Here is a 25,425-nt window from a genome sequence, read left to right as displayed (position 1 = left end):
TAGTAAGGTATAATATATTAAGGTACAGTATAGTAAGGTACAGTATAGTAAGGTACAGTATAGTAAGGTACAGTATAGTAAGGTACAGGATAGTAAGTTACAATATAGTAAGGTACAGGATAGTAAGGTACAGTATAGTAAGGTATAATATATTAAGGTATGGTAAGGTACAGTATAGTAAGGTATAATATATTAAGGTATGGTAAGGTACAGTATAGTAAGGTATTGTAAGGTACAGTATAGTAAGGTATAATATATTACGGTATGGTAAGGTACAGTATAGTAAGGTATAATATATTAAGGTATTGTAAGGTACAGTATAGTAAGGTATAATATATTAAGGTATGGTAAGGTACAGTATAGTAAGGTATAATATATTAAGGTATGGTAATGTACAGTATAGTAAGGTATAATATATTAAGGTATTGTAAGGTACAGTATAGTAAGGTATAATATATTAAGGTATGGTAAGGTACAGTATAGTAAGGTATAATATATTAAGGTATAGTAAGGTACAGTATAGTAAGGTATAATATATTAAGGTATGTTAAGGTACAGTATAGTAAGGTATAATATATTAAGGTATAGTAAGGTACAGTATAGTACGGTATAATATATTAAGGTATGGTAAGGTACGGTATACTAAGGTATAATATATTACGGTATGGTAAGGTACAGTATAGTAAGGTATTGTAAGGTACAGTATAGTAAGGTATAATATATTAAGGTATGGTAAGGTACAGTATAGTAAGGTATAATATATTACGGTATGGTAAGGTACAGTATAGTAAGGTATAATATATTAAGGTATGGTAAGGTACAGTATAGTAAGGTATAATATATTAAGGTATGGTAAGGTACAGTATAGTAAGGTATAATATATTAAGGTATGGTAAGGTACAGTATAGTAAGGTATAATATATTACGGTATGGTAAGGTACAATATAGTAAGTTACAATATAGTAAGTTACAATATATTAAGGTATGGTAAGGTACAATATAGTAAGTTACAATATAGTAAGGTATTGTAAGGTACAGTATAGTAAGGTATAATATATTAAGGTATAGTAAGGTACAGTATAGTAAGGTATAATATATTACGGTATGTTAAGGTACAGTATAGTAAGGTATAATATATTAAGGTATAGTAAGGTACAGTATAGTAAGGTATAATATATTACGGTATGTTAAGGTACAGTATAGTAAGGTATAATATATTAAGGTATGGTAAGGTACAGTATAGTAAGGTATAATATATTAAGGTATGGTAAGGTACAGTATAGTAAGTTACAATATAGTAAGGTACAGGATAGTAAGGTACAATATAGTAAGGTATTGTAAGGTACAGTATAGTAAGGTATAATATATTAAGGTATGGTAAGGTACAGTATAGTAAGGTATAATATATTACGGTATGGTAAGGTACAGTATAGTAAGGTATAATATATTAAGGTATTGTAAGGTACAGTATAGTAAGGTATAATATATTACGGTATGGTAAGGTACAGTATAGTAAGGTATTGTAAGGTACAGTATAGTAAGGTATAATATATTACGGTATGGTAAGGTACAGTATAGTAAGGTATTGTAAGGTACAGTATAGTAAGGTATAATATATTAAGGTATGGTAAGGTACAGTATAGTAAGGTATAATATATTAAGGTATAGTAAGGTACAGTATAGTAAGGTATAATATATTAAGGTATGGTAAGGTACAGTATAGTAAGGTATAATATATTATGGTATGGTAAGGTACAGTATAGTAAGGTATAATATATTAAGGTATGGTAAGGTACAGTATAGTAAGGTATAATATATTAAGGTATGGTAAGGTACAGTATAGTAAGGTATAATATATTAAGGTATTGTAAGGTACAGTATAGTAAGGTATAATATATTAAGGTATGGTAAGGTACAGTATAGTAAGGTATGGTAAGGTACAGTATAGTAAGGTATAATATATTAAGGTATTGTAAGGTACAGTATAGTAAGGTATAATATATTACGGTATGGTAAGGTACAGTATAGTAAGGTATGGTAAGGTACAGTATAGTAAGGTATAATATATTAAGGTATTGTAAGGTACAGTATAGTAAGGTATAATATATTAAGGTATAGTAGAGTAGTAGAGTAGTAGAGTGACTCCAGTGTTTCTCCCTCATACAGTGGAAGATCTAGAGAGGAATGATGGAACAATGCAGAAGCCTTATTACATGTCCAGGAACCTGATGAGGATCCTCCGCAAACCCAAACAGTTTGTTACAGCCCTGCCAGAGTAGTAGTAACCTTTAACCCCTGAGTTAACCCCTAACCTTTATCCCAACCATCTTCTAATAAAGCTATCAGCATTCTCATTCAGGCTACCTATGGTATATCTATTTAGGGAGTCAGAAATGCATCCTTTGTTGTTAAAAGAGGAAGTATTTATTAGAAGTAGAAAATATTATTCTATACATTCCAATTACATCACCATTACTGCACAATACTACACAATATATGCCTTCTCTTATAAGAATACTTCATCTAGAGCCAAATGATTGATAGAAATGTAATGTGATCACTGTACATGAACTAACTCTGTGAGAGGTCAAGGCCCAGGTCTGGGCAGTGCTATGACTGTGTAGGCCTTGGCTTTGAGTACCACACTGGCTACTCCTGTCAGGTCTGGTAGAGAGGTCAAGGCCCAGGTCTGGGCCGTGCTATGACTGTGTAGGCCTTGGCTTTAAGTACCACACTGGCTACTCCTGTCAGGTCTGGTAGAGAGGTCTGGCTTTCAGCAGGTACGAACTGGAAATCACGCAACAAGTAGGCGGTGAACAGAAACAATTCCATTTTGGCCACGGCCTCCCCCAAACACAGCCGAGCGCCCCCGCCGAAAGGCAGGAGAGCCCGCGTCGAGGCCCCCCCACCCTCCAGGAACCGCTCTGAAAGAGAGAGGGTCTACTGTTAGCTGCTGCTGGAACTATGTTGCTGAGCCAAGTGAAAGCAATGCTAGGGTGCATCCCAAATGGTACCCTATTCCCTATATAGTGCACTACTAACCTGAGCCTTATGGGCCCTGATCAATAGTAGTTCACTATATAGGGAATATGATGCCATTTGGGACATTGCCAGTACACTCAATAGCCCAGCACCTGGTTTGAAGGCATAGGGATCCGTCCACACTGCAGGGTCATGATGCGCCCCAAACAAATTGGGGATGATGACAGTGTTCTTAGGGATGAAGTAGCCTGCAATACTGAACACATATGGAATAGACACAGAATTATACATTGCAAATACATTGAGTATATCAAACATTAGAAACACCTTCCTAATATTGAGTTGTTCCCCCCCTCCCTCAGAACAGCCTCAATTCATTGGGACATGGACTACAAGGTGTCGAAAGTGTTCCACAGGGATGCTGGCCCATGTTTACTCCAATGTTTCCCACAGTTGTGTCAAGTTGGCTGGATGTCCTTTGAGTGGTGGACGATTCTTGATACACACAGGAAATTGTTGAGAGTGAAAAACCCAGCAGCGTTGCAGTTCTTGACACAAACTGATGCGCCTGGCTCCTACTACCATACCCCATTCAAAAGCACTTAAATCTTTTGTCTTGCCCATTCACCCTCTGAATGGCACACATACACAATCCATGTCCCAATTGTTTCAAGGCTTAAAAATTATTCTTTAACCTGTCTCCTCCCCTTCATCTACACTGATTGAAGTGGATTTAACAAGTGACATCATTAAGGGATCATAGCTTTCACCTGGATTCGCCTGGTCAGTCTGTGATTTGGAAAGAGCAGGTGTGCTTAATGTTTTGTATACTCAGTGTATAAACATGCATTAGTACTGTATGATGAGGTATTACATTTAGGTAGAAAAATGGCACAGAAGGGAAGTTGGCAAGACAAATGTACTGTACAAAGCAGAGTAACAGCATCAAAACATAAGCTCCCATAGGAGGGTGACAGTTACACATAGCTGTACAATACGTTCCCACAGTGCATTTATTGAGAGCTCTGTAGAGTAATCTTATACAGTAATGATATACAGTTATGATATTACAGTAAAGATATACAGTAATGTTATACAGTAATGATATACAGTAAAGATATACAGTAATGATATACAGTAAAGATATACAGTAATGATATACAGTAAAGATATACAGTAAAGATATAGAGTAATGATATACAGTAAAGATATACAGTAATGTTATACAGTAATGCTATACTATACTACAGTAAGTATATCTCAGAGGAGACTGGTGGGAGGGGTTATAGGAGGACAGGCTCATTGTAATGGCTGGAATGGATTTGATGGAACGGAGTCAAACACATCAAATAAATGGAAATGTTTGACTCTGTTCCATTTATTCCATTTTAGCCCGTCCTCCTATAGCTCCTCCCACCAGCCTCCCCTGGTATATCTTCTATTCACCTGCTGTCTCTGATGGCTCTGTGAGGCACGGCTAGCGGAGCCACAGGTCTGAGTCTGAGCACCTCACTGATCACAGCACACAGCACTGGCAGCCTGTGTCTGTCACTGTACTGAGGGTAGCGCCCGTCCAGCACCGAACACAACTCATCATACACTCTGTACTGCACCTAGGGAGGAGGAAAGAGAGAGAGAGAGATGGAGGGAGGGAGAGAGAGAGTAAGAGAGACGGAGGGAGAGAGAGAGAGAGATGGAGGGTGAGAGAGAGAGTAAGAGAGACGGAGGGAGAGAGAGTGAAAGAGATGGAGTGAGAGAGAAAGAGAGAAGCATCTCACCATGTGAAGTGATCTCAAACGTAGGTTTTGACTTACAGTCTATAATGGAATGCAAGCCAACAACACATCTGTGGGTTTCAGTCTAGTTCCATCTCTCTAGAATACTATGTAAAGCATATATCAAAGGTCTGAGGACACTGGTGAATACAATGTATTGTATTGTATTGTAGTGTAGTGTAGGTTATTGTAGTATAGTGTGTAGAGTAGTGTTGTGTAATGCATTGTATTATAGTGTGGTATAGAGCAGTGTAGTGTATATACTTCTGTAGTGTAGTGTATCTAGTTCTATAGTGTATGGTAGTGTAGTGTATTGTAGTGTAGTATAGTGTAGTGTATAGTGTAGTGTTTAGAGAAGTGTAGTGTAATGCATTGTATTATAGTGTAGTATAGAGCAGTGTAGTGTAATGTATTGTAGTGTAGTATAGTGTAGTGTTTAGAGTAGTGTAGTGTAATGCATTGTATTATAGTCTGGTATAGAGCAGTGTAGTGTAATGTATTGTAGTGTAGTATAGTGTAGTGTTTAGAGTAGTGTAGTGTAATGCATTGTATTATAGTGTGGTATAGAGCAGTGTAGTGTAGTGATGTGTAGTGTATATAATTATGTAGTGTAGTGTATCTAGTTCTGTAATGTAGTGCAGTGTAGTGAATAGAGTTATGTAGTGTAGTGCAGTGTAGTCAATAGAGTTCTGTAGTGTAGTGCAGTGTAGTCAATAGAGTTCTGTAGTGTAGTGCAGTGTAGTCAATAGAGTTCTGTAGTGTAGTGCAGTGTAGTCAATAGAGTTCTGTAGTGTAGTGCAGTGTAGTCAATAGAGTTCTGTAGTGTAGTGCAGTGTAGTGAATAGAGTTCTGTAGTGTAGTGCAGTGTAGTGAATAGAGTTCTGTAGTGTAGTGCAGTGTAGTGAATAGAGTTCTGTAGTGCAGTTATGTGTAGTGTATATAATATGTATTGTAGTGTATCTAGTTATGTAGTGCAGTGTAGTGAATAGAGTTCTGTAGTGTAGTGATGTGTAGTGTATATAATATGTATTGTAGTGTATCTAGTTTTGTAGTGCAGTGTAGTGAATAGAGTTCTGTAGTGCAGTGATGTGTAGTGTATATAATATGTATTGTAGTGTATCTAGTTCTGTAGTGCAGTGTAGTGAATAGAGTTCTGTAGTGTAGTGATGTGTAGTGTATATAATATGTAGTGTAGTGTATCTAGTTCTGTAGTGTAGTGCAGTGTAGTGAATAGAGTTCTGTAGTGTAGTGCAGTGTAGTGAATAGAGTTCTGTAGTGTAGTGCAGTGTAGTGAATAGAGTTCTGGAGTGCAGTGTAGTGAATAGAGTTCTGTAGTGCAGTGTAGTGAATAGAGTTCTGTAGTGCAGTGGTTCCCACACTTTTATTAGTCCCGTACCCCTTCAAACATTCAACCTCCAGCTGTACCCCCTCTAGCACCAGGGTCAGCGCACTATTCAATGTTGTTTTTTGCCATCATTGTAAGCCTGCCACACACACACACTGTATAATACCGAGAATCCACTCTCACATAGGTACGTGGTTGCAAAGGGCATCAGTGTCTTAACGGTGTGATTTGCCAAGGCAGGGTACTCTGAGCGCAATCTGATTCAATTCAATTTTCACAGAACCACTTGTTGCAATTTTCATGAGGCTCTCTTGTTCAGATATGGTAAGTGGACTGGAGGCAGGGCATGAAAGGGATAACCAATCCAATTGTTTGTGTCATCCACTTCGGAAAGTACCTGTAGTGTATAGTGTATCTAAATCTGTAGTGTAGTGTAGTATAGTGTATCTAAATCTGTAGTGTAGTGTAGTATAGTGTATCTAATTCTGTAGTGTAGTGTAGTATAGTGTATCTAAATCTGTAGTGTAGTATAGTGTATCTAAATCTGTAGTGTAGTATAGTGTAGTGTATAGAGTTCTGTAGTATAGTGTATCTAATTCTGTAGTGTAGTGTAGTATAGTGTATCTAATTCTGTAGTGTAGTATAGTGTATCTAATTCTGTAGTGTAGTGTAGTATAGTGTATCTAATTATGTAGTGTAGTGTAGTGTAGTGTATATAGTTCTGTAGTGTAGTGTATATAGTTCTGTAGTGTAGTGTGTAGAGTTATGTAGTGTAGAGTATTGCGTTCTGTAGTGTAGTGTATAGAGTTTTGTAGTGCAGTGTATAGAGTTCTGGAGTGTAGTGTAGTGTACTGAGTTATTTAGTGTAGTGTAGTGTATTGAGTTTTGTAGTGTAGTGTATTGAGTTCTGTAGTGTAGTGTACTGAGTTCTGTAGTGTCGTTTATTGTATTGAGTTTTGTAGTTAGTGTATTGAGTTCTGTAGTGTTGCGTAGTGTATTGTGTTCTGTGGTGTAGTGTAGTGCATAGAGTTCTGTAATGTACCTCAGGCCTGTGCAGTAGAAAGGCCACAGTCCAGCTGAGCCAGGCAGCTGTTGTCTCTGTTCCCCCGATCAGAAGGTCCACAGTGGCCATGTGGACGTGAGTGTCTGTCAGGACCTGTAAATGGACCATGTCCTTACTGCAGGCCATGAGTATATGTGTGACTCTATATAGTGCACTGCTTTTAACCAGGGCCATAGTCAAAAGTAGTGCACTAGGGAATCGGGTGCCATTTTGGATGCGCAACACTTACTATTACACATTTATAGCAAGTAGTAGGCTTATATTGTAAGCATTTGCTATGTGATTTTGATTGATTACCATGATAAACCACAGCCTGGTCTCATAGACGAGACCTGACATAGTAAACGTTCATCTGGAAAACCAAATTAGTATGATATGTTACGTTTGGTGTGGTTACATAAGAAAGAAAGTAACTTACGCGAATGTCTAGCAACCCAAGGGTTGCGTGTTTGAATCTCGTCACGGATAACTTTTATCTAATTAGCAACTGTGCAACTACTTACTACTTTTTAGATGCTTTGCAACTACTTAGCATGTTTGCTAACCCTTCCCCTAACCAAAACTTTAACCCTTTAATCTAACTCCAAACCATAACCTTAACCCTAACCCTAACCCCTAGCCTTTCTAACGTTAGCCTTAGCCACCTAGCTAACGTTAGCCACAACAAATTAGAATACACAACATATCATACTTTTTGCAAATTCATAACATATTGTATGAATTTCAGTTAATACATACTATACAAAATGTAACCTATAATACTAATTGTAGTGTCCCGGATTCACTTCACTATCTTACGTCTACATCTGAGTTCAGGTTGTAAACCATGATAAGAACCTACCACTCCCTGTGTTGTGTCCTGGGGCTTCCCAAGGCCATTGAGGAGAGCGCTTGTGATGGCAATGGCTTCCTCTGATGTTTTGCTCGGTGCCTGCATCTGTGGCAGCAATACAGTTCATATCTTCCATATGCTACCAATGTACCCATATTACATTACAGATTACTTAAAAAAAACTTTGACATGATTGTCTTTGTGTTTGCTGTTGGCTACTTGAACATAAGTTTGAAAAAGAACCTACAGTATTCACACCAACCTTGTACTCATCCAGATGTGTTCTGATGATTTCATCTCTCCTGGCCACCTCTTTCAGAAGACGGGAGAACGGAGGATTGGGCAATTTCTTGGACAAATGGGAACAGATCAATATAAATACACAATAGAATCACATATTCCCACTTTTGTAGCACCATTTTAGACATTTTAATTTGTGTATCAGAGTGGCTGTCTGTGCATGCAGTTTCCCTGTCAGATAGTGTAGTATGAGTGTATAAAGTTGACCGACCCTGAGCAGTGGGAAGGAGTCCAGAGCAGAGATCCAGGGAGAGCCCCATAGAGACACGATCTCATTAAGACAGCCGTGCAGTCTCTGCAGCTCTGCAGAACTCTTCTCATACTAAAAGACACAGACAAATAGACAAAGGTCACAAACACAGACACATGAATCAATATATTACAGGAAGTCCCACTTATACCATTTACCATTTGATACTACTGTATGTATAGCGTCTTTGTTTCCTTGAAAAGTTATTTAAAAAATCCCATTTGTTCTTATTATTATCATAATTATTATTATTATCATTATCCTAGTATTATCATAATTAATATTATCATAATTATTATCAATAGTATTATTATTTACAGTACACACAGTAGTACAGTAGATGCTTTACCATATGTGGCATAACCCTTTTCCACCTTCTATAACATGATTATACATTATTCATAAAGCACCAATAGGTTTTTCTTTTATAAAGGATTGATAAACCCTTTCAGGTTGTTGTTAGATTAAAATGGGATATAATGAGATATTACTTCATCACTGAAACAATATACAGTACTATTACATAACCCACTGGGCACAGACGTCAGTTCAACATTGTTTTGAGTTGTCAACTAACGTGAATTCAATGTGAAATCAACTGAAAATGTCACCTTGTCATTAGATTTAGGTTAAAGTTGGGTAAAATAATAAATAAATCCCTTACTTACATTGATGAGTTTTTGCAAATCCAATTAGTTTTCCAAGTTGATTCAACTTCATCACATAGATTGCGTTGAAATGACATGGAAACAATGTTGATTCAACCAGTTTTTGCCCAGTGGGAAGTTTATTGGATCAAAATGTTGGTAAATTTGATGTCATTCATTGCGTAAAGTTGCACAACCTTAACAGTAAACAAACCATGCATGGCTATTACTGTAAGCACACCACCCACATACCCAAAACACATGGACGACTGTGTGATCACACTCTCTTCAGCCGATGTGAGTAAGACCTTTAAACAGGTCAACATTCACAAGGCTGCAGGGCCAGACGGATTACCAGGACGTGTATTCCCGAGCATGCGCTGACCAACTGGCAGGTGTCTTCACTGACATTTTCAACCTTTCCCTGTCTGAGTCTGTAATACCTGCATGTTTCAAGCAGGCCACCATAGACTCTGTGCCCAAGAATACTAAGGTAACCTGTCTAAATGACTACTGACCCGTAGCACTCACGTCTGTAGCCATGAAGTGCTTTGAAAGGCTGGTCATTAATCACATCAACACCATTATCCCAGGAACCCTAGACGCACTCCAATTTGCATACCACCCAAACAGATCCATAGATGATGCAATCTCTATTGCACTCCACGCTGCCCTTTCACACCTGGACAAAAGGAACACCTATGTGAGAATGCTATTCATTGACTACAGTTCAGCGTTCAACACCATAGTGCCCTCAAAGCTCATCACTAAGCTAAGGGCCCTGGGACTAAACACCTCCCTCTGCAACTGGATTCTGGACTTGCTGAAGGGCTGCCCCCCAGGTGGTAAGGGTAGGTAACAACACATCCACCACGCTGATCCTCAATACGGGGGCCCCTCAGAGGTGCGTGCTCAGTCCCCTCCTGTACTCCTTGTTCACTCATGACTGCACGGCCAGGCACGACTCCAACACCATCATTAAGTTTGCCGATGACACAACAGTGATAGGCCTGATCACCGACAGCAACGAGACAGGTCAGAGACCTGGCCGTGTGGTGCAAGGACAACAACCTCTCCTTCAACGTGATCAAGACAAAGGAGATGATTGCGGACTATAGGAAAAGGGGGACTGAGCACGTCCCCATTCTCATCGACGGGGCTGTAGTGGAGCAGGTTGAGAGCTTCAAGTTCCTTGGTGTCCACATCACCAACAATCTAACATGGTGCAAGCACACCAAGACAGTCGTAAAGAGGGCATGACAAAGCCTATTCCCCCTCAGGAGACTGAAAAGATTTGGCATGGGTCCTCAAATCCTCAAAAGGTTCTACCGCTGCACCATCGAGAGCATCCTGACGGGTTGCATCACTGCCTGGTATGGCAACTGTTCGCCCTCCAACCGCAAGGTACTACAGAGAGTAGTCCGTACAGCCCAGTACAACACTGGGGCCAAGCTTCCTGACATCCAGGACCTCTATACCAGGCGGTGTCAGAGGAAGGCCCTAGAAATTGTCAAAGACCCCAGCCACCCCAGTCATAGACTGTTCTCGCTGCTACCGCATGGCAAGCGGTACCGGAATGCCAAGTCTAGATCCAAGAGGCTTCTCAACAGCTTTTACCTCCAAGCCATAAGACTCCTGAACATCTAATCAATTGGCTACCCAGACTATTTGTATTGCTCTTTTACACTGCTGATACTTTCTGTTATTATCTATGCATAGTCACTTTAATAACTCTACCTACATGTACATATTACCTCAGTTACCTCGACTAACTGGTTCCCCCACACATTGACGCTGTACCGGTACCCCTGTATAAAGCCTCGCTATTGCTATTTTACTGCTGCTCTTTAATGATTTGTTACTTTTATTATTTCTTTATTTTGGTATTTATCTTAAAACTGCATTGTTGGTTAAGGGCTTGTAAGTATGCATTTCACTGTAAAGTCTACACCTGCTGTATTCGGCACATGTGACAAATGCAATTTGATTTGATTTGATCACCAACCCCACTAGATAACCAGCCTGGTTCAATTTTCCAACTGTGATATATAACTGCTTATCGTGTCTCTGCTTTTAGATAGCTTACCCACGCAGTGGTTAATAAAATACATGACTATATTTCCGTCATGGTTATCCCTTGGCCAAACCTGGTGTCTCTCTTCATTCTAATTCTGGGTTATGTCCCAAATAACACCCTATTCCCTATATAGTGCCCTAGATTTTCACCAAAGCCCAAGTAATGCACTATATAGGGAATAGGGTGCCACTCCTGGTGTATACACTGTACAGACTCAAAGAACTGACAGATAGCCGGCTTCAAATAGTGTTGGTTTTCTTCCAAATACTTGATTGAGCCTGCCTGGAGCAGCCGGATCAAATGGGTGTGGTTTCTTTTTTTGGGACTGTTCCATTGATTCCATTGTGCCAGGCAAGCTCAATCAAGCGCAGACAACAAATACTATTTGAACCCAGGTGTGATCCTCACCTCTTTCCCAAAGGCCAGTGTGGTGATGACGTTACTGGCTGCTACAGTGAAATCCTCAGAGAGATCCGCAGCTCTGCCGTTATAGTCCAGCAGCACCTGATAGATCACAGGTTACATATTCAGATATAAACTCCCTCACTGTAAACTAAATATTGATTGCCTCAACTTAAGAAGATGAGTTACCCCGCTGACTTGTAACTTTTTGAGGGTTGTAACTTTTCCAATTTGAAACCACTACATTGTCATTACACAAGGCCACAAACAAGAAGTACAACAAGTGATACATCATTAAGTTGTGGTTGGCATGTTGCTGAGGTTGTGTTGCATTGTGTAATCTCCAGTTAAGTCAGTCAGTGTACTGGTACATGCTGGTTTACATTCCTTCTCAGAACACAGTGTATTTGTTCCATGCTGCTGTTCCCTCCCTTGGTAGAGAAAGTGTTCTGTGTTCTGTGCAGGGGTTCGAAATACCTGCACATTGGTGTATGCTCCATTATAGTTCATTACAATGTTTTGACCCCCAGAAAGGTCGAAGGTCTACGTGGAGTAAACATTGAAATAAACTATACAGGAGCATACAACCATATAATTACATATAGAACTCTAGAATGCTTAAGCTGAGAGATTATTTTTGTGAGGGTGGATACTTCACAAACCCCCCATCTTTATTTCTAACAGGATTACCCCCAGAACCTAATCAAGCATCTGAACAAATGACAAAATATTTTAGTTCTGGTTTAACCCAGATTAGTATCCTAGCAACATGACAAACATTCATCCATCTTGGTCAGGGAATCTTTCCTTTGAGAAACTGATCAAATGTGTTTAAATATTGTGTAAAACAATGAATACAGGTCATTCTGAAAGTATTCAGACCCTTTCTCTTTCCCCAATGTTGTTACGTTACAGCCTTAATCTAAATAAATACACATTTGATCAATCTACACACACTACCCCATAATGACAAAGCAAAAACAGGTTTAGAACTGTCATGTGTTTCATCTCTACTTGTCTCAGGTGGAGGGCCTGTTTCTGGATGACCCCGTGGAGCGACTGCTGGGAGCAGCGTTGCAGTGCATTATGGGCCAGACGGCGATGGGCCCTCCACTCCTCACTGTAGTCCCCCAGAGAGATGGAGCGGCCTCCCCCTGACACCACGTCTCCTGAGAGACCGGTAGGGAGGGAGGGGGGTAGAGAGAGAGAAGGAGAGAGGGAGGTAGGTAGGGAGAGATGGAGGGAGGGGTAGAGAGAGAGAAGGAGAGAGAGATGGAGGTAGGTAGGGAGAGATGGAGGGAGTGAGGGGGGTAGAGAGAGAGAAGGAGAGAGGGAGGTAGGTAGGGAGAGATGGAGGGAGGTAGGTAGGGAGAGATGGAGGGAGTGATGAGATAAGGAGAGAGGTAGGTAGGTAGGGAGAGATGGAGGGAGGGAGGGGGGTAGAGAGAGCGAAGGAGAGAGGGAGGGAGGTAGGTAGGGAGAGATGGAGGGAGGGAGGGGGGTAGAGAGAGAGAAGGAGAGAGGGAGGTAGGTAGGAGAGATGAGATAAGGAGAGAGGTAGGTAGGTAGGGAGAGATGGAGGGAGGGAAAGATGAGATAGGGTGGGGTGAAATGGAGGGTGAAGAAAGAGAGTGAGGTGAAGGGTAAATAATTTGAATCAAAAGCACTGTTGACTCAGAGTAACAGAAGTGAGTGATGGTTGCTGGGAAAACTCGGGTGGTTCTAGTAACGTGTTCTCAGAGTAACAGAAGTGAGTGATGGTTGCTGGGAAAACTCGGGTGGTTCTAGTAACGTGTTCTCAGAGTAACAGAAGTGAGTGATGGTTGCTGGGAATGTGTTCTTCACCGGTGTAAGAATGTGGTCTCCCAGCAAAGTCCGACCATTTCTTCACCAAGGCTTCTCTGATGATGTCACCACTGTTTAATACCACCATGGCTGCAGCAAACACAACATACAGAGTCAAGACAAACGTACTGTAATACTGAAAACATTCACATACTGAGGATATTACATGTATAAACAACTATTCTAACTGTCTTGAAACAGAGTTAACTTGAGTCACTTGGTTGGAAGTGACTTCATTACTTGTGTTGCCACACTTGAGGCGGTAGATGTTGCCATAGCGACGTGCCAGGGAGGTCAGGTGACTGGGCAGGTGGTCGTGTGCCAGCTCCAGCATGTTGCCCAGCAGAGGGAGAGAGAGAGGGCCAGGGAGAGAGGGAGAGAGAGAACAGGGAAAGAACTGATAGAAAGAGTGCAGAAGTCTAGACCCAACAGCTGGGATGGAGGAGGTGGATAACATACAGTAGGTACACAAAGGGAAAGTTGGTTGTCATTCTCTTCATAATGTTACTGTTGACCATTGCTAATCAAGCGAAGCCACGTGCCCATATGGAAAATTACTTGTCCTACTACCATTTACATTGAGTTTTACATAAGGCCTATTCATAGCCTATAATCTAATGATAAGCAGAGTTCCAGGTTAAGCAGCTAAGATAGATTGTTGAACAGACTCATCAATTGTCCTGGACCCTTGAAGGGCCAATCAGCAGTTGCTACATTCACCATATGTATGATATTAAGGATATGTACCCATTGATTCTTATAGAATACAACTTAGAAATGCCTTAATGAGCTTAGTTCCACTGTCGTTCCCCATCAGAACCCAAAATATTAGATTGTTTTACTCCGATGTTTGTAAACAAAGTGAATGTCAACAAACACTGTAGAGCGTCAAAACATGGTTACAACTATCATGTTGATATCATGGATAGCTCTGTCTATGAATGTGAGAGAGATGACATTTCTCCAGCCACATCTCTCAGCTTTTAAACCAAACAGTGGTGGGAAGAGGACTTTGTCTGTGTTTCTACAGCTAGTTGGCCCTTTACCTGTAGGACATAGACTGTACAGTACATACAGGAAGAAAGAGCATTGTATGGATTACCTGTAGGACATAGACTGTACAGTATATACAGGAAGAAAGAGCATTGTATGGATTACCTGTAGGACATAGACTGTACAGTACATACAGGAAGAAAGAGCATTGTATGGATTACCTGTAGGACATAGACTGTACAGTACATACAGGAAGAAAGAGCATTGTATGGATTACCTGTAGGACATAGACTGTACAGTACATACAGGAAGAAAGAGCATTGTATTGATTACCTGTAGGACATAGACTGTACAGTATATACAGGAAGAAAGAGCATTGTATTGATTACCTGTAGGACATAGACTGTACAGTACATACAGGAAGAAAGAGCATTGTATTGATTACCTGTAGGACATAGACTGTACAGTACATACAGGAAGAAAGAGCATTGTATTGATTACCCGCTGACTGACATCCATTGGGTTCTCCCTGTGTAACTTTGTCTCCTTTTCCAGGGAGGTAGATGAGCAGGATCCATAACAGTGTAAGCATGACCACAGCACCCACAATCACCACTGACACATATGCTGTCATTATGCAGGCTTTAAGTCTCACTCTCCCTGTCCCCCCAAAAATCACCTTTCACTCTGGTCTTCCCTTTTATACAGGACTCCTGACAGACCCTGCATGTGCCACCCCTCTTCACTGTTAGCATGGTCCTGCTCAAGGATGGGTAAATATTGTCTTGTCTTGACCCTCTGGATAACCAACTATTATTTCAAGGGAAAAAAAAAACAGCTGAGAAATTGTACGACCACGACCGATATCCTTGGATATCTCAATAACATGTTGACCTGACACACCAAAGCACTGAAGGTCTTTGTCTTGTTCTCATGGTGCAACTGGGTGGAAATATGGCTCCCAGTTGGAGGATGATTGAAGTCCTTTGGTCAGCCCAGGTTAGGTTGCACCACGGCAGGATCTTTCTGAAGTCCTTTGATCAGCCCAGGTTAGGTTGCACCACGGCAGGATCTTTCTGAAGTCCTTTGATCAGCCCAGGTTAGGTTGCACCACGGCAGGGTCTTTCTGAAGCCCTTTGGTCAGCCCAGGTTAGGTTGCACCACGGCAGGGTCTTTCTGAAGTCCTTTGGTCAGTCCAGGTTAGGTTGCACCACGGCAGGGTCTTTCTGAAGTCCTTTGATCAGCCCAGGTTAGGTTGCACCACGGCAGGGTCTTTCTGAAGTCCTTTGGTCAGCCCAGGTTAGGTTGCACCACGGCAGGGTCTTTCTGAAGTCCTTTGGTCAGCCCAGGTTAGGTTGCACCACGGCAGGGTCTTTCTGAAGTCCTTTGGTCAGCCCAGGTTAGGTTGCACCACGGCAGGGTCTTTCTGAAGTCCTTTGGTCAGCCCAGGTTAGGTTGCACCACGGCAGGGTCTTTCTGAAGTCCTTTGGTCAGCCCAGGTTAGGTTGCACCACGGCAGGGTCTTTATGGAGTCCTTTGGTCAGCTTAGGTTAGGTTGCACCACGGCAGGGTCTTTCTGAAGGACATGTGATTTTAAAGAGGATGATTGAAGTCCTTTGGTCAGCCCAGGTTAGGTTGCACAACGGCAGGGTCTTTCTGAAGGACATGTGATTTTAAAGATGATGATGTTTACTTTGCTGGAGAGACTCAGATAAGAACAGAGGTGGGACCTATACAGCATGAGTTCATATAGAGGTAAGTCAAAAGATGGGACCAAAGTATCACATTGAAAAATATTAATAGGAATCATTCAAGGCAATTTGAAAAATAAATGTTTTCAGCTGAGTTTTGAGAATGATCTGCACAATCATCTCTCTTCCCTCCCCTCTCTCATAACTATATCCTGTCCTCTCTCTTCCCTCCCCTCTCTCATAACTCTATCCTGTCCTCTCTCTTCCCTTCCCCCTCTCATAACTCTATCCTGTCCTCTCTCTTCCCTCCCCTCTCTCATAACTCTATCCTGTCCTCTCTCTTCCCTCCCCTCTCTCATAACTCTATCCTGTCCGCTCTCTTCCCTCCCCTCTCTCATAACCCTATCCTGTCCTCTCTCTTCCCTCCCCCCTCTCATAACTCTATCCTGTCCTCTCTCTTCCCTCCCCCATCTCATAACTCTATCCTGTCCTCTCTCTTCCCTCCCCTCTCTCATAACCCTATCCTGTCCTCTCTCTTCCCTCCCCCCTCTCATAACTCTATCCTGTCCTCTCTCTTCCCTCCCCTCTCTCATAACTCTATCCTGTCCTCTCTCTTCCCTCCCCTCTCCCCTCTCTCATAACTCAATCCTGTCCTCTCTCTTCCCTTCCCTCTCTCATAACTCTATCCTGTCCTCTCTCTTCCCTCCCCTCTCTCATAACTCTATCCTGTCCTCTCTCTTCCCTTCCCCCTCTCATAACTTGATCCTGTCCTCTCTCTTCCCTCCCCTCTCTCTTCCCTCCTCTCTCTTCCTCCTATCTCTCGTTCTCTCCTCTCTCTTCCTCCTCTCTCTCTTCCTCCTATCTCTCTTTCTCCCCTCTCTCTTCCTCCCCTCTCTCTTCCTCCCCTCTCTCTTCCTCACCTCTCTCTTCCTCCTCTCTCTCTTCCTCCTCTCTCTCTTCCTCCTATCTCTCTTTCTCCCCTCTCTCTTCCTCACCTCTCTCTTCCTCCTATCTCTCTTTCTCGTTCTATGTTTTGTTTGGTCAGGGTGTGATCTGAGTGGGCATTCTATGTTGGATGTCTTGTTTGTCTGTTTCTGTGTTTGGGCCTGATATGGTTCTCAATCAGAGGCAGGTGTTAGTCATTGTATCTGATTGGGAGCCATATTTAGGTAGCCTGTTTTGTGTTGGGTTTTGTGGGTGGTTGTCTCCTGTGTCAGTGTTTGTTCCACACGGGACTGTTTTGGGTTTTCACGGTTCTTGTTTTGTAGTTTATTCATGTGTAGTTTCATTATTAAAGAACCATGAATTATAACCACGCTGCATTTTGGTCCGCCTCTCCTTCCCAGGAGGAATCTCGTTACATTCTCTCCTCTCTCTTTCTCTCCTCTCTCTTTCTCTCCTCTCTCTTTCTCTCCTCTCTCTTCGTCCCCTCTCTCTTCACTCCCCTCTCTCTTCACTCCCCTCTCTCTTCCTCCTATATCTCTTTCTCTCCTCTCTTTCGCTCCTCTCTTCCTTCCCGCTCTCTTCACTCTCCTCTCTCTTCCTCCCTCCCTCCCCTCTCTCTTCCTCCCCTCTCTCTTTGTTCCCCTCTCTCTTCCTTCACCTCTCTCTTCCTCCCCTCTCTTCCTCCCCTCTCTCTTCACTCATAACTCACTTTCTTCACTCTATCTTTTCCCCTCTCTTCCCTCTCCTCCCTCTCTTCCCTTTCATCTCTCTCCTCCCTCTCCTCTTCCTCTCCATTGCTCTGTCGTCCCTGTGTCTGGGCTGCAGTCCTCAGTCTGTAGAGAAGCACAGTCTCTTCTCATGGTCTTCATGTTCACAGTGATCACAGTGCAGACCATCCCCAGCAGAACACAGCCCAGCAATGACGAGAACACTGCATAGAAAGTGGAATCGACAACAAAGGGCTCTCTCTCAACGTAAATCAGATGGGTCTTAGTCACTGACACACACACGCGTCGTCATAGATGACAGCACACTAGCACCTCCCACAGTCCTCCAGTGAGACGTTAGAGAGCACCAAAGAGGAGTGAGGACTAGACGCATTCATTCGGCCCTCCATATCCTCAAATCATTTCTGCGTGGCAGACATACAGTGTGTTTTGTGTGTCCATGATAACATCGTCCACCAGATCGCTCTGTCTGTACCATACAACCTCAGCAGGCCGAGTGAGATCAGCGTTACAGCCGAGAGCAGCTTCCCTTCCCTCTGAGAAGACTCGGACTTGCAGCACACCAGCAGGTCACAGTATTGAAGGATCCTGAAACCCCTAAAACATATACAGAAGCCTGTGTGGTTCAGCATCAGTGATGGGATGACCAGGGTGTAATTCCCTGACACTCTTCCATCCACCATGCACCATGCACCATCCACCATCCACCATCCACCTTGCACCATCCACCATCCACCATCCACCATGCACCATCCACCATGCACCATCCACCATGCACCATCCACCATGCACCATGCACCATCCACCATGCACCATCCACCATGCACCATCCACCATCCACCATGCACCATGCACCATGCACCATCCACCATCCACCATCCACCATGCACCATCCACCATACACCATCCACCATCCACCATCCACCATCCACCATCCACCATGCACCATCCACCATGCACCATCCACCATGCACCATCCACCATGCACCATCCACCATCCACCATCCACCATACACCATCCACCATGCACCATCCACCATGCACCATCCATCATGTACATTTGTTTGCCAGTGAGATTTTCCTCAGAGGTGTTTTCACACGGCTATTCTAACTCTAAATCTGCCAGTATGCAACTCTTCTCCACTGGGGTCAGTGTTAAAGCAAGGCACTGCATTTTCTCCCAATGAGCAATTGCCTCGGGCCTCACTTCCATCAACTGTCATGTTGTGTCTTTCTGTCCTTTCCTTTCACCCTGTCTCCCTCTGCTGGTCGTATTAGGTTACCTTTTCTCCCCCGCTTTCCCCCAGCTGTTCCTTGTCTCCTCTTGACTACCTCGTCACCCCTTCTCCCACCTGTTCCCCTTTTCCCTCTGATTAGTCCCCTATATCTCTCTCTGTTTTTGTTCCTGTCCTTGTCGGATTCTTGTTTGTTGTGTTTCATGCCTGAACCAGACTGTCGTCATGTTTGCTGTAACCTTGTCTTGTCCTGTCGGAATCTGCCGGTCCGTCTGAGCCTACCTATGTTTGGTAATTAAAGAAGCTCTGTTTAAGTTAATTCGCTTTTGGGTCCTCATTCACGCACCGTAACAGAAGAATCCGACCAAGAATGGACCCAGCGACTTCGGATCCTCTCCACTCAGCCGTCGGGATCCAGGGAGTGATGCTAGGCAGACACGAGCAGGAAGTGTCTGCTGCTCGACATGCCGTTGAGACCCTGGCCACCCAAGTCTCCAACCTCACAGAACAGGTTCACCATCTCCGCCTCGATCCACCGGCCACTTCCAGGGCTTTCGAATCTCCGGAGCCCAGAATCAATAACCCGCCGTGTTACTCTGGGGAGCCCACTGAATGCCGCTCGTTCCTCACCCAGTGTGATATTGTGTTTTCTCTCCAGCCCAACACTTACTCCAGGAGCACTGCTCGTGTCGCCTACGTCATATCTCTCCTTATTGGACGGGCTCGTGAGTGGGGCACGGCAATCTGGGAGGCAAGGGCTGAGTGTACTAACCAGTATCAGGACTTTAAGGAGGAGATGATACGGGTTTTTGATCGATCTGTTTTTGGGGAGGAGGCTTCCAGGGCCCTGTCTTCCCTATGTCAAGGCAATCGATCCATAACAGACTACTCTATTGAGTTTCGCACTCTTGCTGTCTCCAGTGGCTGGAACGAGCCGGCCTTGCTCGCTCGTCTTCTGGAGGGTCTCCGCGCAGAGGTAAAGGATGAGATTCTCTCCCGGGAGGTTCCTTCCAGCGTGGATTCCTTGATTGAACTCGCTATTCGCATTGAGCGACGGGTTGATCTTCGTCACCGAGCTCGTGGAAAGGAGCTCGCGCTCTCCGTCGCCCCCCTTTCCGCATCACTACCATCTTCCTCTGCCGGCTCGGGTGCTGAGCCCATGCAGCTGGGAGGTATCCGCATCTCGACTAAGGAGAGGGAACGGAGAATCACCAACCGCCTCTGTCTCTATTGCGGTTCCGCTGGTCATTTTGTCACTTCATGTCCAGTAAAAGGCCAGAGCTCGTCAGTAAGCGGAGGGCTACTGGTGAGCGCTACTACTCCTGTCTCTCCTTCAAGATCCTGCACTACCTTGTCGGTCCATCTACGCTGGACCGGTTCGTCAGCTTCCTGCAGTGCCTTAATAGACTCTGGGGCGGAGGGCTGTTTTATGGACGAGACCTGGGCTCGGGAACATGACATTCCTCTCAGACAGTTAAAGGAGCCCACGGCCTTGTTCGCCCTGGATGGTAGTCCTCTCCCCAGGATTCAGCGTGAGACGCTACCTTTAACCCTCACTGTTTCTGGTAATCATAGTGAAACCATTTCTTTTTTAATTTTTCGTTCACCTTTTACACCTGTTGTTTTGGGCCATCCCTGGCTAGTTTGTCATAATCCTTCCATTAATTGGTCTAGTAATTCTATCCTCTCCTGGAACGTCTCTTGTCATGTGAAATGTTTAATGTCTGCTATCCCTCCTGTTTCCTCTGTCTCTTCTTCACAGGAGGAGCCTGGTGATTTGACAGGGGTGCCGGAGGAATATCACGATCTGCGCACGGTGTTCAGTCGGTCCAGGGCCACCTCTCTTCCTCCACACCGGTCGTATGATTGTAGTATTGATCTCCTTCCGGGAACCACCCCCCCCCGGGGTAGACTATACTCTCTGTCGGCTCCCGAACGTAAGGCTCTCGAAGATTATTTGTCTGTAGCTCTTGACGCCGGTACCATAGTCCCCTCTTCCTCTCCCGCCGGAGCGGGGGTTTTTTTTGTCAAGAAGAAGGACGGGTCTCTGCGCCCCTGCATAGATTATCGAGGGCTGAATGACATAACAGTGAAGAATCGTTATCCGCTTCCTCTTATGTCTTCAGCCTTCGAGATCCTGCAGGGAGCCAGGTTTTTCACTAAGTTGGACCTTCGTAACGCTTACCATCTCGTGCGCATCAGGGAGGGGGACGAGTGGAAGACGGCGTTTAACACTCCGTTAGGGCACTTTGAATACCGGGTTCTTCCTTTCGGCCTCGCTAACGCTCCAGCTGTCTTTCAGGCATTAGTCAATGATGTCCTGAGAGACATGCTGAACATCTTTGTTTTCGTTTACCTTGACGATATCCTGATTTTTTCACCGTCACTCCAGATTCATGTTCAGCACGTTCGACGTGTCCTCCAGCGCCTTTTAGAGAATTGTCTTTTTGTGAAGGCTGAGAAGTGCACTTTTCATGCCTCCTCCGTCACATTTCTCGGTTCTGTTATTTCCGCTGAAGGCATTAAGATGGATCCCGCTAAGGTCCAAGCTGTCATTGATTGGCCCGCCCCTAAGTCACGCGTCGAGCTGCAGCGCTTTCTCGGCTTCGCGAACTTCTATCGTCGTTTCATCCGTAATTTCGGTCAGGTGGCAGCTCCTCTCACAGCCCTTACTTCTGTCAAGACGTGCTTTAAGTGGTCCGTTTCCGCCCAGGGAGCTTTTGATCTCCTCAAGAATCGTTTTACATCCGCTCCTATCCTTGTTACACCTGACGTCTCTAGACAGTTTGTTGTCGAGGTTGACGCGTCAGAGGTGGGCGTGGGAGCCATTCTTTCTCAGCGCTCCCTCTCTGACGACAAGGTCCACCCATGCGCGTATTTTTCTCATCGCCTGTCGCCGTCGGAACGTAACTATGATGTGGGTAACCGCGAACTGCTCGCCATCCGGTTAGCCCTAGGCGAATGGCGACAGTGGTTGGAGGGGGCGACCGTTCCTTTTGTCGTTTGGACTGACCATAGGAACCTTGAGTACATCCGTTCTGCCAAACGACTTAATGCGCGTCAGGCGCGTTGGGCGCTGTTTTTCGCTCGTTTCGAGTTCGTGATTTCTTATCGTCCGGGCTCTAAGAACACCAAGCCTGATGCTTTGTCTCGTCTCTTCAGTTCTTCAGTAGCCTCCACTGACCCCGAGGGGATTCTCCCTGAGGGGCGTGTTGTCGGGTTGACTGTCTGGGGAATTGAGAGGCAGGTAAAGCAAGCGCTCACTCACACTCCGTCGCCGCGCGCTTGTCCTAGGAACCTTCTTTTCGTTCCCGTTCCTACTCGTCTGGCCGTTCTTCAGTGGGCTCACTCTGCCAAGTTAGCCGGCCACCCTGGCGTTCGGGGTACGCTTGCTTCCATTCGCCAGCGTTTTTGGTGGCCCACCCGGGAGCATGACACGCGTCGTTTCGTGGCTGCTTGTTCGGTCTGCGCGCAGACTAAGTCCGGTAACTCTCCTCCTGCCGGCCGTCTCAGGCCGCTTCCTATTCCCTCTCGACCGTGGTCTCACATCGCCTTAGATTTTGTCACCGGACTGCCTTCGTCAGCGGGGAAGACTGTTATTCTTACGGTTGTCGATAGGTTCTCTAAGGCGGCTCATTTCATTCCCCTTGCTAAGCTTCCTTCTGCTAAAGAGACGGCACAAATCATCATCGAGAATGTTTTCAGAATTCATGGCCTTCCGTCAGACGTCGTTTCGGACAGAGGTCCGCAATTCACGTCTCAATTTTGGAGGGAGTTTTGCCGTTTGATTGGGGCTTCCGTCAGTCTCTCTTCCGGCTTTCACCCCCAGTCTAACGGTCAAGCAGAACGGGCCAATCAGACTATTGGTCGCATCTTACGCAGTCTTTCTTTTCGCAACCCTGCGTCTTGGTCAGAACAGCTCCCCTGGGCAGAATACGCCCACAACTCGCTTCCTTCGTCTGCGACCGGGCTATCTCCTTTTCAGAGTAGCCTCGGGTACCAGCCTCCGCTGTTCTCATCTCAGTTCGCCGAGTCCAGCGTCCCCTCCGCTCAGGCTTTTGTCCAACGTTGCGAGCGCACCTGGAAGAGGGTCAGGTCTGCACTTTGCCGTTATAGGACGCAGACTGTGAGGGCTGCTAATAAGCGTAGAACTAAGAGTCCTAGATATTGTCGCGGTCAGAGAGTTTGGCTCTCCACTCAGAACCTTCCCCTTAAGACGGCTTCTCGCAAGTTGACCCCGCGGTTCATTGGTCCGTTCCGTATTTCTCGGGTCATTAATCCTGTCGCAGTTCGACTTCTTCTTCCGCGATACCTTCGTCGCGTCCACCCGGTCTTCCATGTCTCCTGCATCAAGCCCGTCCTTCGCGCCCCCGCTCGTCTCCCCCCCCCCCCCCCCCATCCTTGTCGAGGGCGCACCCATCTACAGGGTCCGTAGAATTTTGGACATGCGTCCTCGGGGCCGTGGTCACCAGTACCTCGTAGATTGGGAGGGGTACGGTCCTGAGGAGAGGAGTTGGGTTCCCTCTCGGGACGTGCTGGACCGTGCGCTGATCGAGGATTTCCTCCGTTGCCGCCAGGTTTCCTCCTCGAGTGCGCCAGGAGGCGCTCGGTGAGTGGGGGGGTACTGTCATGTTGTGTCTTTCTGTCCTTTCCTTTCACCCTGTCTCCCTCTGCTGGTCGTATTAGGTTACCTTTTCTCCCCCGCTTTCCCCCAGCTGTTCCTTGTCTCCTCTTGACTACCTCGTCACCCCTTCTCCCACCTGTTCCCCTTTTCCCTCTGATTAGTCCCCTATATCTCTCTCTGTTTTTGTTCCTGTCCTTGTCGGATTCTTGTTTGTTGTGTTTCATGCCTGAACCAGACTGTCGTCATGTTTGCTGTAACCTTGTCTTGTCCTGTCGGAATCTGCCGGTCCGTCTGAGCCTACCTATGTTTGGTAATTAAAGAAGCTCTGTTTAAGTTAATTCGCTTTTGGGTCCTCATTCACGCACCGTAACATCAACTCCCTGTAAACACATTGCTGGGGCTCCAGTACCATTAAAACAAAAGATATCTTGTCCTCAGTGGTGAAGTTGGTGATACGTAGAGTGGAGCTGTTCTCAATCATTTGCCATACCATTTCATCCTCCAAGAAAAGTGCTAGGGAACTAATGATGTCCCAAATGTTCAAATATAACCACCGGACGGACGGTCACATTGTCACCACCCCTTGCCGTCCCACACAACAGGTCTACTGTCTCTCCTAACTGGATAAATGGCACAACTGGCTTCTTGCCTGTAGTTCTGCAAACGGTGAGGTCTATGTTCTTCTGTTTGGACCCTGTGCCATTTGTCCAGCACACCTTGTAATGCCCAGAGTTTGACTGAGTGAGGTTGTTGATCTGGAGATAAGAATTGTTCCTCAGATTCACAGCTAGCTTTTAGACGATCCCATAAGTCTGCATCCAGGGTGGAATTCTCAGGTGAAGGGTTAGAGGTATTCACAGCATCAGACTCTTCAGGTGAAGGGTTAGAGGTATTCACAGCAGCAGACTCTCTTCAGGTGAAGGGTTAGAGTTATTCACAGCAGCAGACTCTCTTCAGGTGAAGGGTTAGAGGTATTCACAGCAGCAGACTCTCTTCAGGTAAAGGGTTAGAGGTATTCACAGCAGCAGACTCTCTTCAGGTGAAGGGTTAGAGGTATTCACAGCAGCAGACTCTCTTCAGGTGAAGGGATAGAGGTATTCACAGCAACAGACTCTCTTCAGGTGAAGGGTTACAGGTATTCACAGCAGCAGACTCTCTTCAGGTGAAGGGTTAGAGGTATTCACAGCATCAGACTCTCTTCAGGTGAGGATCTGGTGATCAACCAGTAGTCTTCACCCACAGGAGTCGTGGAAAAGGAGGATTCTTCACCTTGTTCTTTCATTTCATAGGCATCAACGGCCAGTAGAATGCTGAGCTTTGTGACTGAAGCCATTCTGCTGCAAAATGTCTGTTCAATAGTTGGAACATACTCAGTCGGTGCTTCTGTGGTAAGACGTGACAAGCCAATAGCTTCATACATTCACCCTCATTTATCTTTCCCCTGGATGCTGCAGTGCTAGAGACCTCACGGAGTTGAGCTCCATATTGACTCAACTTCTTTCCTGTGAGTCGTTGATAAATGGACATTTCAGAGCAGAGTGTGCTGAGTTGTTAGATCAGGAACTAAATGCCTATTGGAGGAGGGAGAAGTGAATTAGATTGTCACTGATTGTAAATGCTGATGGTGACAGAAACACACCAGGGATGTATAGCCTCAGTTTGTGTAGATGGCATCCTATTCCCTATAGGCC

At 44.7% G+C, this 25,425-nt stretch overlaps 1 protein-coding gene across 1 annotated transcript; it reads right to left on the bottom strand.

Moving 5' to 3' along the window:
• Positions 1–2,410: 2,410 nt before the first annotated feature.
• On the bottom strand, positions 2,411–15,247 carry LOC110520728 (steroid 21-hydroxylase-like). The gene is made up of 12 exons (XM_090187737.1): positions 15,013–15,247; positions 13,759–13,950; positions 13,519–13,608; positions 12,688–12,842; positions 11,680–11,775; positions 8,509–8,619; positions 8,260–8,346; positions 8,007–8,102; positions 7,145–7,258; positions 4,429–4,595; positions 3,135–3,238; positions 2,411–2,924 (listed from the first exon to the last, which is right to left on the bottom strand). The coding sequence occupies exons 1-12, from the start codon at positions 15,143–15,145 to the stop codon at positions 2,677–2,679; spliced, it is 1,593 nt and encodes a 530-aa protein (XP_090043863.1). The 5' UTR covers positions 15,146–15,247; the 3' UTR covers positions 2,411–2,676.
• Between the last annotated feature and the right edge of the window lie 10,178 nt (positions 15,248–25,425).

This window comes from Oncorhynchus mykiss, chromosome 2 (assembly GCF_057628025.1).
Source record: "Oncorhynchus mykiss isolate SJ-2025 chromosome 2, ASM5762802v1, whole genome shotgun sequence".
In the NCBI taxonomy this organism is placed as follows: domain Eukaryota; kingdom Metazoa; phylum Chordata; class Actinopteri; order Salmoniformes; family Salmonidae; genus Oncorhynchus; species Oncorhynchus mykiss.
Note: the sequence above shows the minus strand (reverse complement) of the source record. Positions and strands in the feature narration are given on the sequence as shown.

Excerpts from the sequence above, each read along its gene's own strand:
- LOC110520728 (XM_090187737.1), bottom strand. The coding sequence starts at position 15,145 with ATGACAGCATATGTGTCAGTGGTGATTGTGGGTGCTGTGGTCATGCTT. Across the intron at positions 13,609-13,758 it reads CCTCAAGTGTGGCAACACAA|CCATGGTGGTATTAAACAGT; the intron begins GTAATGAAGTCA and ends TGTTTGCTGCAG. Across the intron at positions 2,925-3,134 it reads TCCCTATGCCTTCAAACCAG|AGCGGTTCCTGGAGGGTGGG; the intron begins GTGCTGGGCTAT and ends TCTCTCTTTCAG.